At 46.2% G+C, this 19,157-nt stretch overlaps 1 protein-coding gene across 1 annotated transcript; it reads right to left on the reverse strand.

Annotated features, from left to right (window-relative positions):
- Positions 1-1,423: 1,423 nt before the first annotated feature.
- LOC146867793 (uncharacterized) lies at positions 1,424-17,740 on the reverse strand. Its single transcript, XM_085623753.1, has 5 exons — positions 17,677-17,740; positions 16,156-16,415; positions 13,446-13,574; positions 12,028-12,533; positions 1,424-1,534 (listed from the first exon to the last, which is right to left on the reverse strand). The coding sequence occupies exons 2-5, from the start codon at positions 16,403-16,405 to the stop codon at positions 1,424-1,426; spliced, it is 996 nt and encodes a 331-aa protein (XP_085479879.1). The 5' UTR covers positions 16,406-16,415; positions 17,677-17,740.
- Positions 17,741-19,157: the final 1,417 nt, after the last annotated feature.

The following is a 19,157-nucleotide window of genomic DNA, read 5'->3' on the forward strand; positions in this document are numbered from 1 at the left end:
GCACATGTATGTAAATGCCTAGAATCTAACATGTCAGATTGTATGGAACGTAAAATATCAGAGTGTTCCTGTGTCCAGTGTTGCACTGAAAAATCAGGTCTAATTAAGTCGTAGAAAGGTTTTACCCTCTCTGCGTAATCCAAAATGTAGGTTCTGCCAAAATTTCAAAAATCCTAAAATGGATTGTAGTCCTTTCAGAGTTGCCGGATGTAGGAACAATGCACATTTTTCCAAAAAATATGTTGCCAGGCTTTTTCCTTCGCTTTATTACTTGTATCCCAGAAACAAGACACTGAGGTGGGATATATTTGATTGTTTTGAAGTTAAATTTGAAGCCCAGGTTAGCAAACCCCACAATTATGTTATTCACTCTAGCCAAATTTTCCATTAATTCATTATCCGTCAGATAAATATCATCTACATAGGACACGGTGTCCTCATCAATACTTTGAAGCAACTCTGTTACACTGGCTGAAAACAGCCCAGGGCTATTCTTATACCCTTGTGGCAGATGACAAAATTGTCCCTGGGACCCTAGCGCAAAAGAAGCGGTCAAATATCGACATCCAGGTGCTATTGTCTGGCAGAAAAATCTAATTGAGATATCTAGCGTTGTTTGTCTTTCGTCCACACAATGTTATTCATAAGTGCGGCACTGTGTGCATTCTATACTGCAAATGTGCGTGTCAATACATTCAAATGTCTGCAATCTAAGACTAAATGATATGAATTGTCAGATTTCATTACGGTAAACAAAGGATCATTCATAGATGAGGTGCAATTTTCTATTACACCCTGGTACTGAAGTTGTTCTAAGATCTCCCTGACTTGTGTCTTTGCTTCATGTTTAATTTGGTATTGTCTCTGCGGTTGAGGAATCGTTCCTAATGGGATCACGTGATGAGGAGACTCATCATCCCATGCAACATGATTGCGGTATAGAGCAGACACTACAGCTGATGCCCACTCCTGTGCGAATATTTTTTTAACTGATTCTGCTACGAGGTCAGAGAAAGCAGGTAAAATTACTTCTTTCCCCATTGGGCAATCTAATACGAACTCAGGTGGCCAATCCTTTTCAGCCAAAAGAATGTTGCAACCATGTGTTAGGTCCTCCCAAAAAAGACCCGTCACCTGTCTTTGTATGTCACCCTCTAATTGAAGCGTTATATTGTGTAAACGATGTGGGAAACTTACTCTCGTATCCGGTGTTCCCACCGTGATATACTCACTCAGCGCTACTACTTCAAGACAATCCATCATGTTCTGGCAAGCTATTGGGACTCCTGCTGCGCTGTTCAGCGTTGTCACTACCCATTCCCCTTTCAGAAGCAGAGTCCTCAGCAGCATGGGCTTTTCTTATACTAATCCCTGGAACCTATTTATTTTTAAATTTAGGTTTTGTCAATTTCTGTGTATCTTCTTATTTGATGATGTAGTCTGAAGTGCGATGTGTCTCCCATTTCGGCTTCACTCGCTCTTCGGCTCTTTGCTCTGACCGTCCTCCTCTCTCCAAGCGTTTCTCAGATTGATCCTGAAAGGAATGAGAGGAATGTGTATCATTATCCTGATACCTGTCAGGTTTTCTAATGTTATCACGGTTTCTGAGATTGTATCTCTTTTCAGTGTGCTCCTGTCGAGGAGACCCACTCCGTGATTCTTGTTTATTTTGTTTGTTTTTTTGTTCATTGTCCCATTTCTTCTTGGAAGAATCGGGTGTTTGCTTAGAGTAATACTTTTCAGAAGTATCCTTAATCACTGGTTTCCCAGGTCTGGCTCCCAGATTATCTCTTCTCAGGGAAGCGTATGTTTCTGAGATAATCTTAGGTAACTCCCTCTCCTGTTGTAAAGGAGAGAGTTCCCTCAGGCATTGGCGTAGGGCCAAAATAACTCTGTCCTGAAAGCTTCGTGTGTCTCAACCGCAAAGGTAACATCTCCACCTATTGCCGGGAGGACATATTGTAATATTTCATAGTAACTGCCTGTCTTCAATTTTCTGAAATATTTAAAGTAGCTGCTTGTACTTCAACGTCCTCTCCATGTTCGGACATTATTAAAAATAAAAAGATATTTGTCTATAAAATACATTTTATTGAGATATGGTTTGTACAATGTGGAAATCTTCTTTTTTCCTCCAAGCTTGATAAAACCTACATAGAAAGTACCTACTCAGCTGAGGCGGATTCCCTTTCCCACTACAGATGTCTCCAGTTTAATGTGAGTAGGGGTCTCTGAGAAAGCCCAAATGAAATACTCAGATTTGACAGTTAAATAAGTGCCTAAATAACTTTGGGTGCCATGTCGTGTAGTTCCTACCAATTCGTAGGATCTATGCATTGTTTGGACAAAATAAACTAAGGGCTTGGTGGCAATACTGTTTCCGGACACCCCCACAGGATATGTTGGCCTCTTGACCTGCTAGCTCACAGTGCCACTGTAATCCCCTCTAACCTACCAGGAAGCGAGCAGTTTCTGGCAACCACTAAACATGACAACCCTAAGTACTCCGGGATCGGGGAAACAGTACAGAATATTTTGCTGAGTCACTTGTGCTAATTTTCTCTCAGAGAAGTATACAAAATACACAGTGGGACTTTTTCAATATATTTATTTAATCAACGTTACTCTTGTATAAAATACATGTGCTGCAATAGTTAGGAGACAGAAGCAAATAAAGGAGATTACAAGCACTAAAAGAGTAAACAGTTGATACATTTCTACCATGGTGCCGATGCAATGAATATATGCAGGCATATATGCAGAATGGTAATCTAACGTACTCCTACAATGCGGACCGTACTCTGCATGCACCTAGAGTGTATATGGGTGTAGAGCCAAGAATCCTCCTAAGGAACGATCCAACCCCATTAACTGATGGGAGAGAGTGAAGGCCCCCATCTTGGTCTCGAGTTGGACACCCCTCACAGAATGTCAGACTGGTGCGTGGTGATTTCTCAGCATGCAGGGCCCTTCGGTGTCAGCAGAAGTATCTCCTCTACCAATCTATTGGGATGCCTATTATTTATAATAAATGCAGCCTTTGCGATGTGCGTGCTAGATTAGTGATGTATGGATATGTGGATAGTGCTGTCCCTCCAGTGATGAAGATAGGACGACTTTTGTACCTAGTGCGTAAAGAGGCCTAGTAAATGGTGTTCAAGGCATCGTGATAATGTTGTGCAAAGCTGGATGGATAAACAAAGTAGTTTCAGAGAAACAAATCCAACATTGTCATGCATGCAAATGTGTGCAAAAGGTCAAGCTGAAATGTTATTTTCTAGGACAATGTAAGGAATAAGCTGCCTCGCTACATGGGCATAAATCAGAAATATAACAGGAGGGCATTGCCACTCTTCCGACCAACTGCCTAGTGATTTCTTCATCCCTTGAGACCACGGACACACAGGTCGTAAGAGTGCTTGCAGTACTAAAACATCATGGATTTCTAGTGAACCTTAAGAAGTCTCATCTGATGCCAGCCCAGGACCAGACTTTCATTGGCACAAGATTTCTAACCAATATAGGTTTAGTCTCTCTGAGAGAGAAAAGAATCACAAAGAACCACACTCATTTGAAGGAGATCAGACCTCTGGAGAATCAAATAACAGCAGCATTGCTTCACATGCAAGGCAGCCAAGCAGTGCCCTTCTTTGTAGTGCCATGGGCCAGGTTTCACTTGAACAAGAGTATGAGACAAATTCTTGCCCATTGTTTCAGTCATCCCTGGACTTGTCTTTAGCAATTTCTATAACATTGGACATGAGAAAAGAAGTTTATGGTGGTTGCAGTCATCAAACATCCTGAGAGCAGTCTAGATGCCGTCTCAGCAGCCTCTCATATTGACGGCCGATGCTAGTGCAAAGGTATAGGGGCCTGGGTAGAGTTCAAGCACCAACAACTGAGGTCCTTCAACTGTAGAGTGTTGGAAGCGATTCACCTGGCAATTCTGGTGTTTGCTCATCTTCTGGTGGACCAAAATGTTCTCATCAGGATATACAAAAACATGACCAAGTGATACTTCAACAGGCATGGGGTACGAGGTCTTCTGCTATGTTGAAGATCTCAGATCAGGTCATTTTGTTGGCAAACAGCAAGATTGTCAATCTGAGTTCACAATGTTGTACGTCTGAATCCCAGTTCTGCAGCAGTGGTGGGCTAAGTTGTGAGCGGCAGGCAGCCCGAGGCTTCAGAGTGTCTCTGGGGTCACCAATCGACCATGTTCCTTCTGGCAATGCTGCACACCTGAGTTCCTGACTTGCTGGGGTGGCGGGGGATAGCTGAGAGGCGGGAGTCCCCGTGGCTGCAAAGTGCCTGCAGGGGATGTCAATGAAGGCTATGGAGAACAGGTGTTCGTGTAGCAGCCTGGCTGTCAGTTTTGCAAGGAATCAATTAAAGACGGAGGCCTAGTGATTTAGGACTCAGACTCTCACTCAGAAGATTAAGGGTTTGGTTTTTGGTGCCTACGTGGTTACGTCCCTGTTGCTCATTATGCCCCTTGTTAAGGATTAATTGGAGTCATTTGAGCTGTGATATTAAGGTCCTAGACTTTCACTCTGAAGTTTAAGGTTCAAGTCCTGGTTATTCAATTACCATGTTTATACCTAAGGGTCAATTACCTGTGCCCTGTGTTATAAAGGGTTTGACTAATAATAAGTTAATGAAGCACATGTACAGATTTAATTTGCTATTTTTTTTAACTTAGCAGCCTGCCAGGTGTTACTTGTTTTTCAACTGTTCTAGGTGTGAGTGAATGTTCTGAGATTATTTGGAGTAAGACGAGTACCCAGATGAGGCATTTGCACGCATCTTCTTCTGATTCTGAAGGAATTTACCTGGGAGGTCAGAGACCTAAGAAACCCAGTGAGCAGTCTGGCAGTGGAATCTTTTTGACTGAATTTTAAAGTCAGTCCATGATTGAGGAGGCAGTTGCTATGGCTTTGGCAGCCAAGTATAAGTCTAAATTCAAGAAGTCTAAGTTCTCCAAGGCAAGGATGATTCGCCTGACACTTTATTGGATTCTATGTGAGAGGATGCAAGTACTTCATTAACTTGGAAGCGCATTTCCAGAGAGGATCTTACACAAATTAAGGACCATGTCAGAAGCAATTTTGGGTTTGTGGTGGCATCAGACAAGCCAGAGAAGGAGGGGCTCTTTCCTCAAAATGCGAAACCATCGGTGGTAGCTTTGCCTTTTCATAAGAATGTTACGGAACTGACCTTCAGGCACTGAAAGGAGGTAGATCAGTCTAACATGCCCGGATTCCCAAAGAAAATGTATGCCTTGACTGAGGGGGAAGAAGTTTTTCTTGAAAGGAATAAGTTGGATTCTACCCTGGCACGTTTGATTATCAGGATGAAGATTAAATCCTGATGATTTCTTGCCTTCTGATGTCGTTGATCAGAAGGTGAAGCATACAATCAAGAAGCCCTTTACTGCCAGCTCCATCTCCATTAAGGCGGGAACTTATGCTGCATATACAGAGTAGTCTCTGGTCAAGGAGTTTGAGTCTCTTTCTTCAGCAATCCAGGAGAATGTAGATTGTCTGTTCCTCTTCTACAGATGGGGCAAGGAGGCAAAACTGGTGGTAGAGGTGTCATCTAATGACATTAGGTAATCATTGCTGAATACTAGTGCTTCTATCCAAGCTGCCCGAAACTTATGGATGCAGGACTGTAAAACCGATTATTCAGAGAAGGCTTCCATCTTGAAGATACCCATCGAAGGGAAAAAACTTTTTGGTGACCAGTTGGACGCAATCTCCACAAAGTTTTTTAAGGACAGAAGTACATGCTTCCATTCAAGGGGTCGTCCTCTGAGGTTTTCTTCAGAGAAAATCGCCATTATGGCAGTTCTACCTGCATAAAGCGGCAAACAAGTCTACTCCATCCTTCTTTTTGTGCAGAAGGCCAATGGGAAGTAGCTGTTAGTACTCGACTTAAGAGGAGTGAATCGCTGGGTGAAAACCATTCACTACAATATGCTTTTGTTACAACAGGTTACCCCTTTGGTGTCAGAATGCAACTACCTCTCCACAATACATTTACAGGACGCTTATCTCCATGTCCCTATATACAAGCAGCATCAATAGTTCCTGTGCTTCAGAGTTGGTTCTTCTCACTTCCAGTTGCCGGTGATGTCCTTTGGCCTCAAGTCAGTACCTAGATGGCTTAATAAAGTCCTGGCATCTCTGGATAATTCTTCTCTTAACCACAATTAATTTTGCCTGACAAAAGTAGCCAACCTTAGTGCAATACCTTCTGCTCTATGCGATTGCAACCCAATTTCCTGTGATATAGCAACCAGTACACCTACACCAACCGTTTAATCCCAGCGTGGCAGAAAAAAGGCGTTATCTTAACTCCTCGCAGGGGTTTTCAACCTCCCTTATCATTTTATCAAGCTCACTTTTTTGCAATACTAAGCAAGCACTATAAATGAAACTTTATCTGCTCCACTAAAGAATTCAAAGTATTTAGTCATACAAGAAATAGTCCAGAGTAACGCTTTCCGACTTACTCACACATACACGGATGAAATTATGGCAAAGGTAAATCACCCTGACTAATGCAGTTTCTGCTTTGTGCAATAGGATCCACTAGCACCAATCATTATTAGTACTCTCACAATTAAGTTCTAGTCCTTTCTCGATTTTGCCGTCGATATTACCTCAGGACCGTCACCACAAAACGTAGCAAACAAATAACAACACAATATACTCTTATATATCCTGGGATCTTAAACCATGACTAGCCCGATAACAGCTTCAAATACACACACTAAGTGCATTTAAATGTATACAGCAATTTAAAACAGCATCACATTATACCACATAACTGCAAGCTAGAGATACACAATTGTAATGCGTGACCCTATTAATACTCACTCTCCTTCACTACTACAAATCTTTTCCGAACCGCTGGAACACCGTAGATCTTCCAAACTGGGACATGGATTTAGAGCTTGGACTATTCTAGATCTAGTATAGGGGTATTCTGCTTCCATATCGCTTCAGTGACTAACCATCCAACTTGCTACCATCTGATAGGCGTCTGATATGCACACCGCAGCCTCTTAGTAAAATCATCAAATATATTTCCCCATTGGTCGTATGGACCTTTGTCAGTTGACTCAAAGCGCTGTAAGGTGGTTGACATCAGAAGTACATTTCCAATTTGTGAAGCTAATTTAATTCCACAATAACCTTACATTGATTTGTTTTAGGATAATAATCCATCCAGTATATATGTAAAGTAAAAATTAATTCATGCGATACAGCAATATAGTTTGAAAGCTGAAATGTGTCAAGTCGTAATGATATAAGATAGAGAATAGTAATGGCTACAACCCAAATAAATCACATTGTCACAACAAGATGTTCTATAAAGAAACCTCACTTTTCTATTCTAAACATAGGTTGAGAAGAGGATTTGCTAATACGGATTTCCAGCCGGGGAGCACGGAAGGTGTAGGTATAGAACAGGATGTCTGTATAAGTTCAAGAAAATAGAAGAAGTGTTCAGCATGAAGCTTTACACTCAGTGAAAGCCCAGTAATGAGAGATTGGTTCCCTCCTGGTGTCAAGGGAAGGTCTGCCTAGATAAGGAAACACCAATTTAATATAACAGTAGCTTCAAAAACATCCATATCTCTTTTTCACCAGTCACCAAGAGCTAACCAAGCTGCTGAACGTGAAGAGAGTCAACATGCTCCCTAAGTCAACTCTGTACACGCAGATGCATGGCGGAGACATGTCGCTACAATTGATATTGAAAAGGAAGGCTCCATTGACCCTGGAAGCTCCGGGGTTCGCCCCTTGGCTAGCGCAAATACAGACGAGGCGGTCTCAGTGGAATTCATGGGCAAAGAACAAGACTGTACCACTGTCGAAAAAGTAATGCAAAAGATAAGAAAAGACGGGGCACCCAGGCCCAATGGTCTTCCAGGAGCTATCTTTAGAGAAGATCCAGTATATTGGGGAAAAATCTTATCCAATCTGTTTATTGAATGTCGATTGAAAGCAAAGGTTGCCGATTCATGGCGAGGGTCATTTTTACATCCAATTTTCAAGAGAGGAGATAACAAAGAGCCAAAAATTTTAATTATAGACTAATCGCCCTCTTGGACATTGAAGGAAAAGCCTACGCCAGCACCTTATTGAATGAATTAAATAGATGGGTTAAAGAGAACGAAATCCTCCCCCCCCTACCAGACCAGATTTTGTAAAGGTTGATCCACAACTGATAACATCGTGACCATGTCATATCTAAGCCAGCAAGCAAACGGTTAAAATAATAAACCAGTCTTTGCATGCTTCGTAGACTACTCAGCTGCCTTTGATGGGGTGCCTCGACACAAGCTTTGTGACAAATTGCGTAACTGGCATATCCCAGCAGGTCTTCTCAACGCCATTATCTCATTGTACAGTAACACTTGGAGCAAAGTGAAGCTAGTAGACAACACCACAAAGAAGAAGTGCTTGACAAATCGTGGATTAAAACAGGGATTTGTACTTGCTCCCACATTGTGTAACTTGTACACCGCTGATCTGGGGAAGAAGCTTCACAATGCCAGTCTCGTAACTCCGAAAATTGGAATCAACAAACTGCAAATATTACAATACGCAGATGATTTAGTGGTAATGGACAAATAAAAATCGGGCTACAAAGGGGCCTAGATGCCCTTAACAATTATAACGAAAGAAATGAGCTTATAATAAATGCTCTAAAAACGAAAGTAGTAATTTTTGGACATTTCCCAAAAAAAGCTCTATTGAAATGGCATGTGGACAAAGAAATCATGTCTATTGCGAAATCCTACAATTACCTTGGGTGCTGGATAATTGAAACGGGTAAAGCAACTCTACATCTGCGTAAAATGAAGGCCAAAGCTCAGTCAACAACCTATGCCTTATGTCAACTAAATGAGCTAATTCAAAGTCCAACGACAGCTCCTATTAGAAAAGTAATACAAGCCAAAATCAGGGCAACTGCAGGGTATGCACAGCAGGCATTCCTGGGTAAAATGGAATCAATGTTAGACAAAGCACAATGCCAGGCCTATAATCAAATTTTCAAATTGCCTAAATACACTTGCAACAGAGTAAAGAATGTTTGGGAATGCATGCGAAATACTACTATCAAGTACTAACAGCCCCAGCCGGAAGCTTAAAAAACATGCTGAAGCCGATCTAGGGTGGGGGGGTTCAATTAACCCGTGGCAATGTTATATGGAGGAAGCAGTGAAAAAGTTGGGTTTAGCAATTGAAAACTGGGACCAAGAAACGATTAATTATCTGGCCATTACAAACTCAATTAATAAACAATGCTACCATCTGTCACATAAAAATGACCTAGCAGAATATGTAACAGGAAGAGGTCCACCAGGTCCGATAACATCATATGCAGGGCATAAAATACAGCCCTATCTCAGCCAAGCACTGGGAAAGAAAGCACTAAAAAACATTGTATGAGCCAGATTAGTGCCCCTCCCAATTAAAGAATTAAATCCTGGGTGGAAGTCCCTTGAACACAAAACCAGATGTAGAATCTGCAACTTTAAATCTAAATCTCTGCTACTCTTGATTTGTTGTTGTCCCGGTATGCTACTGCCCCGTCAGAACCTTTTAAAACACATATGGCAGCATAATGGGGTCCGGACAGTGAAAGAAGCAGCCTCGGTTCTCTTTTCCTGCACCCTAACGTCAGACTTGGCCAAATTTGAGAGATACATGGCCAAGCTGCGTCTTAGGCTTATGGAAGAGGAGGGGCCAGGCAATACAAAAGGCAACCTGGTTTGTTAAACGATCAGTCTCCAGCAATCAGCTCATGATGACGCTGTTTTAACTACCAACCTTAGTACCTGCAACAAATTTGCAATAAGGCTGAACTGGCAATCTCTCGCCGTTTTAGTAATGTATATAACATATCTTTTTATTCGGTTTTGATAATGCTGTACGTAAACCCATTTTGTACAAATGTTTTTAAACAATTGGTATTCTAATTTTCTTATAAATGTTTGCGCAAGTCATATTGCAAATGGTTTTAAGTAACTGTGCAATATAAATAACAATTCATTCATACTCCCCAAGTTCGCATCTCCTTTAAACTGGGTCTGCAGCTGTCAAGCTTGAACACCACATAGTGCGCGCACAACGTGACATTCTCTCTCAACCCCCTCCACACATCGATCCCTGCCCAATCCCTGCCATGCTCAGATATGTCCAAGAATTCACATGGTCAGGGTATGTTGTCCAAAGCGTAGAATTTATTCACTCCAAATCAGGTAATTTCACCATAATACACTACAAGAGTATAGATATCCTACTTGGATATACATATGTACACACATCAGATTATACATGACTTCACATCGTCTTATCAGCACTCACATGTTGGGCAGTAAGAAATTAACATTGGCGTTACCATTCAGCATTGCGTCAAGGAGACCATACACTTGAACACCCAGCTGTGCCCATTGCGCCGGCAGGCCCCAATGCGCTACAGCCAACCGATAATACTCCGCTGCACACGTTGCGCCGGCAGGCCCCAACGCACTACAGCAACAGATAAACGTCCAGCTGGTCATCACATTGCGCCGGCAGGCCCCAACGTGCCCCAGCAAACAGATACATAACTTGAAAATCAACTTGAAATCCAGGGCATCGCATAGCGCTGGCCCTCCAGGGTACCTGAACACAGGCAATCTCCCCAAGAATCACCTCAGTCCATAGGTGGAAGATTATATTATGGCAGTGGAGCCGAGGGCCACCGGCGGGCCAGTCCGTCCACCCCACCGAAATCTATTGCCCGCAATCCTACCCCCTCCTGGGGTCCCTCTAGTCACTGAAGCTCCATTGCTGTGCCATCTCCTTTGCTGTTAACGGTCAGTTCTCCGCTTTATTTATATTACCGGGTGGGAGGGTGGTTGCTGACGCTCCTGCAGCTTCAGGTGTCCAGGGAGACAAAGAGGACGAGACCCCTCCGACACCTCCTTAAATACCCCCGGGCTTGGGATTCACTTTCAATTCCGAGAGAGACCATCCCAACCCTACGTCACTGGTCAGTCCCCCTCATCACCAAGCCCACCTTGGGAGCTCAGTCCCGTGGCGCTACTAAGGGCGCCCCTCCTCTAGGCGCGGGGGGTGCCTGGGCATAGTGCGCGCACAACGTGACATTCTCTCTCAACCCCCTCCACACATCGATCCCCGCCCAATCCCTGCCATGCTCAGATATGTCCAAGAATTCACATGGTCAGGGTATGTTGTCCAAGGCGTAGAATTTATTCACTCCAAATCAGGTAATTTCACCATAATACACTACAAGAGTATAGATATCCTACTTGGATATATATATGTACACACATCAGATTATACATGACTTCACATCGTCTTATCAGCACTCACATGTTGGGCAGTAAGAAATTAACATTGGCATTACCATTCAGCATTGCGTCAAGGAGACCATACACTTGAACGCCCAGCTGTGCCCATTGCGCCGGCAGGCCCCAATGCGCTACAGCCAACCGATAATACTCCGCTGCACACGTTGCGCCGGCAGGCCCCAACGCACTACAGCAACAGATAAACGTCCAGCTGGTCATCACATTGCGCCGGCAGGCCCCAACGTGCCCCAGCAAACAGATACATAACTTGAAAATCAACTTGAAATCCAGGGCACCGCATAGCGCCGGTCCTCCAGGGTACCTGAACACAGGCAATCGCCCCAAGAATCACCTCAGTCCATAGGTGGAAGATTATATTATGGCAGTGGAGCCGAGGGCCACCGGCGGGCCAGTCCGTCCACCCTGCCAAATCTATTGCCCGCAATCCTACCCCCTCCTGGGGTCCCTCTAGTCACTGAAGCTCCATTGCTGTGCCATCTCCTTTGCTGTTAACGGTCAGTTCTCCGCCACAGGGTGAGAAGCTCACCGGCGCACTCGCCCTCCCCCCCCCGACGCTGACTGAGATCTTGAATGGCCCCTAGTATAGCGTGCAGAAAAATCTCTATTCCTTCTGCCGACAGCTGTACCCCATCATGATGAAACAACTCTGGCCTCCCTAAATGCAGCAACTTGTGTCGATTTGTAACCATTGTGGAGTCCCGCAATATCCTATGAATTGAGCCATTCAGCTTCCGTACAGATTCATTCATGCCCTTCACTGAAGCCCCTCCCACCCATACCGACCGTGGTAACAACTCGGACCATAAAATAGATGTGGACGGTAGGTATTTCCGAATTTTAGACATGACCTCAAACAATGCCTCTTTCACACCTCTCCTGCCTAACTGCGGCATGTCGTTGCCCCCTGCGTGAATAACTAACATGACTGGGCGAGGCACTGATTCGGAATCTATTGCTTGCTGAAGCCTACCAAACAGCTCCTGCAATGTTAGCCCTTGCACTCCAATCCAATGGTGCACAAAACCAGCTGCCCCTTGCGCTGTCTCCAAACTTGAACCACGGAATTGCTGCTCCACGGCGCAAATCAAGGAATGCCCACACCAATATACATGCACAGGTTTGCCGTGGTTCGCTGAAATAGAGAAAGAATGGCTATTAACACCAGGGCTGAGCCCCTCACCCTCCGGCCAAACAACTGCCCCCTAAACGAGGTTTGGCCGCACATACCGTTCAAAACATGCCGACTGCCAACGCCCCACCCGTTTTATAGCTTCTGCTGGCAGCCCCATTGCCGATGCTGTGGTGGCTGCCCCTATACGAAAAGAATGGGAGCTAAACTGCATAGAATCCTCCCCCAGGTAGGCCAGTGCCCTCCTACACACCTGCGTGAACTGATATATTGTCATTGGTATCCCATCCTCATGTACTAGAAGCCTAGATGAGGCCACCGTAGGGCATCCAGAAAGGAACACTCTCGCTAGTTCTACCGGACAACATGCGGCATCTTGCGCCGCATGCAATTTCACCCATGTGCCCTTCCCTAGCGGGTCTGTTTTTGACCGCCGGATTTTAAGATGAATTGGCCTCCCTTCCAATAGGACATCCGCCAGGCCTAACCCCCCTTCACCTTTTTTTGACGAGGGCACCAGCTCTGAAATACGCAAAGCCCCAAAGAACGCAAGCACGTATGCAAAGCTAAATAGGGTTACCTCATAATGAGACCGGCACACCTGATGTAGGGCCCCCAGAAGACTATGCAACCTCTGCACATTAATGGGTCGTCTAGAGTCTTGCACCCCCGGTACCAAGCGTTCCCAACCTCTGATGGCCTTACGCACCCTAAAGTCTTTAGTGGGGTCACTCACTCCACGTAACCCAGCGAAGAAGGCAATGGCCGACAATTGCCTGCGCACCAAATACAGTGACTTTCCCTGGGCTCTCTGTCCCACCACGAAACCCAATACACCCTCCAGTGTGAATCTGTGTTGTTCCGTGCCAGAGCTGAACGTTGCGCTGTACACCTCCCAAGCCCTCTTGTACATACATTTTGTGTGTGGTGACAGCGCTGCTGCAATTAGGTCTGCGGCAATGGGGCACCAAGCCTCCACAGCTCCTCTGGGAATTCCGCCATCATTTCGTCTGCTTGCGGCCACCGCGCCCTGAACTCTGTCAACTTAGATCGAGACAAAGCGTCAGCCACTGCATTATCCACCCCGGGTACATGTTTGGCAGAAAAATGCACGTTATGCAAGATACACAAACGGACAAGGGTCTTGAGTAATCTTTGCACCATACCACATTTTGCCCTTTGATTATTGATGGCCATAACGGCAGACATACTGTCTGACCAAAATATCACTCTGGAATTTGCTAGTGCCGCCCCCCAAATGTGCATGGCGACTATGATAGGAAACAATTCCAGAAATATAACGTTGCGTGTCAGCCCAGACGCCACCCACTCCCCAGGCCAACACTTCATGCACCACCTAGAACCCAACACTGCTCAAAAACCAATACTGCCTGCTGCGTCAGTATAAAGGGCTAGCCATAAAAGAGTCCCATTGAAATTGTTCAAGAACCGTCTCCATGTCTCCAAGTCCTCCCTGACCTCTGCTGACAACCTCGTGTGGTGGTGTTTGGCCCGGAGGCCAGGCTATGTTTCGTGAAAAAACTCTTCCTATGGGAATTACTCTCCTGCAGTTGATGGAGAGTAACCTTTTTGGCCGCTAAGCAGGCGTTAACCGCCCCCCTAAATGCCCTCACCTTCTCCTGTGGCAGCCTACACTCTCCAGCCACCGAATCAATCTCAATCCCCAAGAAACACAAACAGGTCGTAGGTCCTTCCGTTTTCTCCTCCGCTAACGGGACACCCAACGCCTGCGCAAGCTGTCGGAACCCTTGCAGTGCTCGGCCGCACGCCTGGTCGCCTGGGGGACCCATGAAAAGAAAGTCATCAAGGTAATGCACCACATCATCTGATGACACTAAATCCTTCACTGCCCATTCCAGGAATCTGCTGAATGTCTCAAAAACTGAGCAGGCGATGGAACATCCCATGGGCATACACAAGTTAAGGAAATATTGACCCTCAAAAGTGAAACCCAACAAGCGCGTATCCTCCGGGTGAACGGGAAGAAGGCGGAAAGCGGACTCTATGTCCGACTTGGCCATTAGGGCCCCCCTACCGAAACTCTGCAATTTCTTAACCGCTTCGTCAAAGGTGGTGTACCGCACTGTGCACAACGCTTGGTCCAACCCTTCATTTACTGAAGATCCCGCGGGGTAAGATAGGTTGTGAATTAAACGAAATTTACCCGGTTCTTTCTTTGGTACCAACCCCAATGGGGAACACACCAAGGACTCGCATGGTGGAAAACTAAAAGGACCTGCCACCCTCCCCGCGTGTACTTCTCGCAAGATATTTTCCCTAACCAGCTCCCGTTGTTGCAAAACTGACTGTTGATTCTTTGGTGGTACCGCTGAAGGTGTTGCGTGAGAAGGAATGCGGAACCCCTCCTTGAAACCGTGATACAGCATGTAAGCCTCCTTGTCATTATTGTATTTACTGAGCAGGTGCATGAGGACATGCATGCGAATTGGGGACGGGCGCTTGCCATTATTGCTTGGGCCATACGCTCTTAACGGGTGCCTGCTCCTGCTGCTTGCCTTGTTTTTGAAACACTTGAACTCTGGGTGTCCCGGAACTCCGCAAAACGCGCAATTGTGTCTAAACCTACAGGCTGCTCCTTTGGTACACTCCTTCTTGTTGTACTGCCAGCAGGCCAGTTTTCTGTCTCCCAACGTTTTACTGAATCGAAAGGACTGAACCGCCCTCCCCGGTGCAGAGGACATGTTGAACTCCGCATGCCAAATATTGATCTCCCTCTGGTCCCATGCTATCTCCGGTCTGACTGCTTTCATTTGCCTACCCTTGAAACTCGGATGCCGCTCCGTGAATAAGAGACATGTACCCAAACAACTGTGGTGCCAACGATGGTGTCTTCTCCGTGAGAATAGCCGCATAAATTGCAAACCCTGTTACCCAATTCTTCAATGACCATTCAACCCACACTGTTTTGGATTTGGCCTCCCCCTCTTTAGTTGTTCTAGGCCTACCTGGAACCACCCCCGCATTTATCAAATCAAAAACATTCACATATTCCCCCCTGTGAATTTTTTCCCTAGTCGCTAATGGAACGTGCCATGAAATAGCGGACGAGGGAGCTAGTACCAGGGATGTAGACCCAAAAATCAGTGGGGTCATCGCTGGAGGCGATTGGACCACCTTCGCCCCCCCCGCTGCCAGTGCCGTAGGAGGCTGTGCTCCTCCCAACCCTACTGTCGCCTGTGACCCGCTAGACTGTGCCCACACTTGAGCTGCGATCCCTCCTTGCATTCCTGCCACTGACACAGGTGGTGATGGAACCGGAAACCCCCCAAAAACTACCGGGCCTGTAATCCCCCCGAAGTCCCAGTCGTTCGCAATCCCCCTAGGGTTCCTTCCGGGGCTCCCATTCCCTGTATCGGCTGAAGTATCCCCCCTGTCATGCTCCCTGGGGGCTGCAGCACAACGGCGCCACCTGCTGCTTGCGTCACTACTGGCGCTCCCCCCACCTGTGGTACCCCAACAGATGCAGTAGTTGTGGCGATCGTCATTACGCTCTGCCCCACCGCTCCCACCGTTACGTTAAGCACCGGCCCCTGCACCGACTGGTCCGCGCTGTGAGCGGCCTTGCCTTGATCCATTGACTCACCCCCAACAGTGGCCGCTGTTCCAGGCTGAGTACTCTGCTTGTCACTCTGCCCCTCCCTAAAGCGGACTGGGACTTTCCTCTGTCGTTTTGGTGTCCTGCCGTCTGGCTGTCGTTCTGGCTCTCCAGCCAGCTTCTGCAACACCGCCTCCAGGCCATGCCGGCTTGCCGCCTTCCAAAGCTCATTGAGGGCATGGAAATCCTCCGAGGTCGCGGACTTCCCGGAATTTGGGCGTGCGCGCTTAGGCGCCATGCTCCACCTGCTACCAGAAAACAAAAGCAAACAAGTTATACACCAGCCTCCCCAAACAATGACCGCCCCCCCCCCGCCCACTAGCTGGATATCATCCTCAGTACCCCCACCTTTACAACGCCGGTACTCCAGGGCTACCTAGTCCACATAGCCATAATAACACCGCTCCCGGATCATTGTTCAATGTGCCATCATCATTATTGACATATATATATGTATAACACACACCCATATATATTCCCATACATTTAAAAAAACAAAAAAAAATTTGGGGGGAGGTCAATAATGCCCCATGTGCTATGAATCTAAAATGGCCAAATAGTCCATCCCCTAGCAGGCCTAGTTACCAAGATATCTCGAAACCGTGATTAGTAAACATATCCGTACCTGCCTCTGTGCCTACATAGGCTACAAGAACAATTAAGCTTGCTACTGGTCATTGCACTGCCATTAACTTTTCTTGCACGCATCAACACTGACAGACGTGCCCAAGGCTTCCACTGATAAGGGCAATTAGTTGGCCGTCCATCCGCTGTTTGCGACGGAGACTGTCTGCCTTATGAGCCGTGCAGCCTCGTGCACAGAGCGCTGTAGTCACGTGAGAAGCTGAGGCTCGCGCGAGACACCTCACACTTTTCGCAGAGATGACTGCCCTAGCAGTGAGCAATGTAAATAAACTTGCAGAAAGCAGACAAGACCCACGGTTTACGACATAGGCAACTCTTCTGGCACCTATTACTCCCACCCAGTGTGATGCCTCCGCCGCGTAATACAGAAAGGTCGGACCCCCCCATAAGGTTTTAAGGGGCCCAAGGCTATCCATTAGCCTAACGCGTTGCACACGGCAGCCGCAATTCATACTGCAGCCAAAGAGAAACTCCAGCATGAAGAATCTATCTTTTGCGGGGCCATGTTGTACCCGGGGGCCGGTATTCCCCGGTGCCCCGCGCCATCCGTGAAAGTGGGATTGGAGGCCCGCCCACCCAGCACTCGTGATCCGTCATAGCCATTTCCCCTCGGGCGGACGACGGATTCCCTGCTTGAATTTGTGTGGTGCGGGCAGCAAAGGAACCTAGTAAGTGCGAGCTACCCCTCCGACCACGGCCCCTATCTCGGCATTATTTGCGCTGCCACCGCCGCTTTGCACCTTTAATAGTGTAGGATAATGATAATGATAATGATCACGTTAATTATATACTCTTCTGCCGCACATAAATACTTTCGAAGTGAGACCCGATACATCCCTCTACGCCAGGCCCCCCTGAACCCACCTCGCTACACTCTTCAGGCGTAGGCCAGCTTCGCTTCCTTGCTGACGCTCCTGCAGCTTCAGGTGTCCAGGGAGACAAAGAGGACGAGACCCCTCCGACACCTCCTTAAATACCCCCGGGCTTGGGATTCACTTTCGATTCTGAGAGAGACCATCCCAACCCTACGTCACTGGTCAGTCCCCCTCATCACCAAGCCCACCTTGGGAGCTCAGTCCCGTGGCGCTACTAAGGGCGCCCCTCCCCTAGGCGCGGGGGGCGCCTGGGCATTCTCCTGGAACTCACTAAGCAAAAGACCTTCTTTGACCATTATTTCTCTGAGTTTCTTGTTGTCATCTTCCTCCATCCGGGCATAACTAGCAGTCATTTAATGCAATCAATAAGCTGTTACCTAGCTAACTGGAAGCATGATAACGCACCTGCCGAAGGAAAAGTTAACATGGTGGCAAAGTAAAGAAAGCATTTTCAACCGAGGCCTCACTTCAAGTTAAGCTTTTCAGAATCAAAATGGATGCGGGTTACAATATAAAGTACATGTAAAGTGAGGACAATAATAAATGGTAAATGTGAATATGGATGACATGGTTACAGTAGTCAATGTATTAACTTGATACCCTCATATAGCTGTAGTGTTTGTAATGCATATACTCTATTGATTCATTTAAATGTAACACATATGTTAATGAATGTCAAGTACCATCGTGCTGATGGCGCTGCTTTGACCTGCTAGTTTATAACACATCAAATCTTTGTTGTCTTCCCGCTCCCCCTTGCTGCTCCTGATCTTGCTGCCTAATCGTGAAATCTGCATTACAGAAAACATCAAAGTAAGGTGTTAGGTACACCCCATTCAATAGATCACAACCCTCCTCACTCTGAAATCCAATAATTCCTAATACATTCTAGCCCCTCTCTTCATCGCTTGAATAACCTTCATGATGCAAAGCTTCTACTGTCATCAAATTCCTTTTTGATTTATCTCACAGAAGCAGAAGAGAGTGAATGGAATTACTCTCTTGAAAGCACAAAGCTAAATCTAATAACTAATAATGTACTTGACTAACCACCAACTTTGTTTTTCGGTAGGACTGTGCAATTCACAGTAAAACTCTTTAATGCCTCATAGGGGTAGTAAGCACTATATACATGCAAGTGAAATCCAATAAAGTACATTTGTTGAGTCAAAAAGCAATGTTAATGAAAGTAAGGGCATCATTACGATGCCTGTCGGGCTCTCATCCAACCGGCACCATTGAGCAAGCAGGAGAGCCGCGGTCCGTGTAGGTAACAGCGGTGGGGCAGGGTAAGGGGGGATTTTGAGGGACGATGCGGAAGGGAAATTAATTATTTATTTAATTTTCCCTCTGCATCGTCCCTCGAAATCCCCCCTTCCCAGTCCCACCGCCCCACCTCTGTTACCTGCACGGACCGCGGCTGAAGCAGGACTGCCCGACTAGAAGTCGGCGGTCCCCTGCCTTGATTAC

This window comes from Triturus cristatus, chromosome 1_2 (genome assembly GCF_964204655.1).
Source record: "Triturus cristatus chromosome 1_2, aTriCri1.1, whole genome shotgun sequence".
Classification (NCBI taxonomy): Eukaryota; Metazoa; Chordata; class Amphibia; order Caudata; family Salamandridae; genus Triturus; species Triturus cristatus.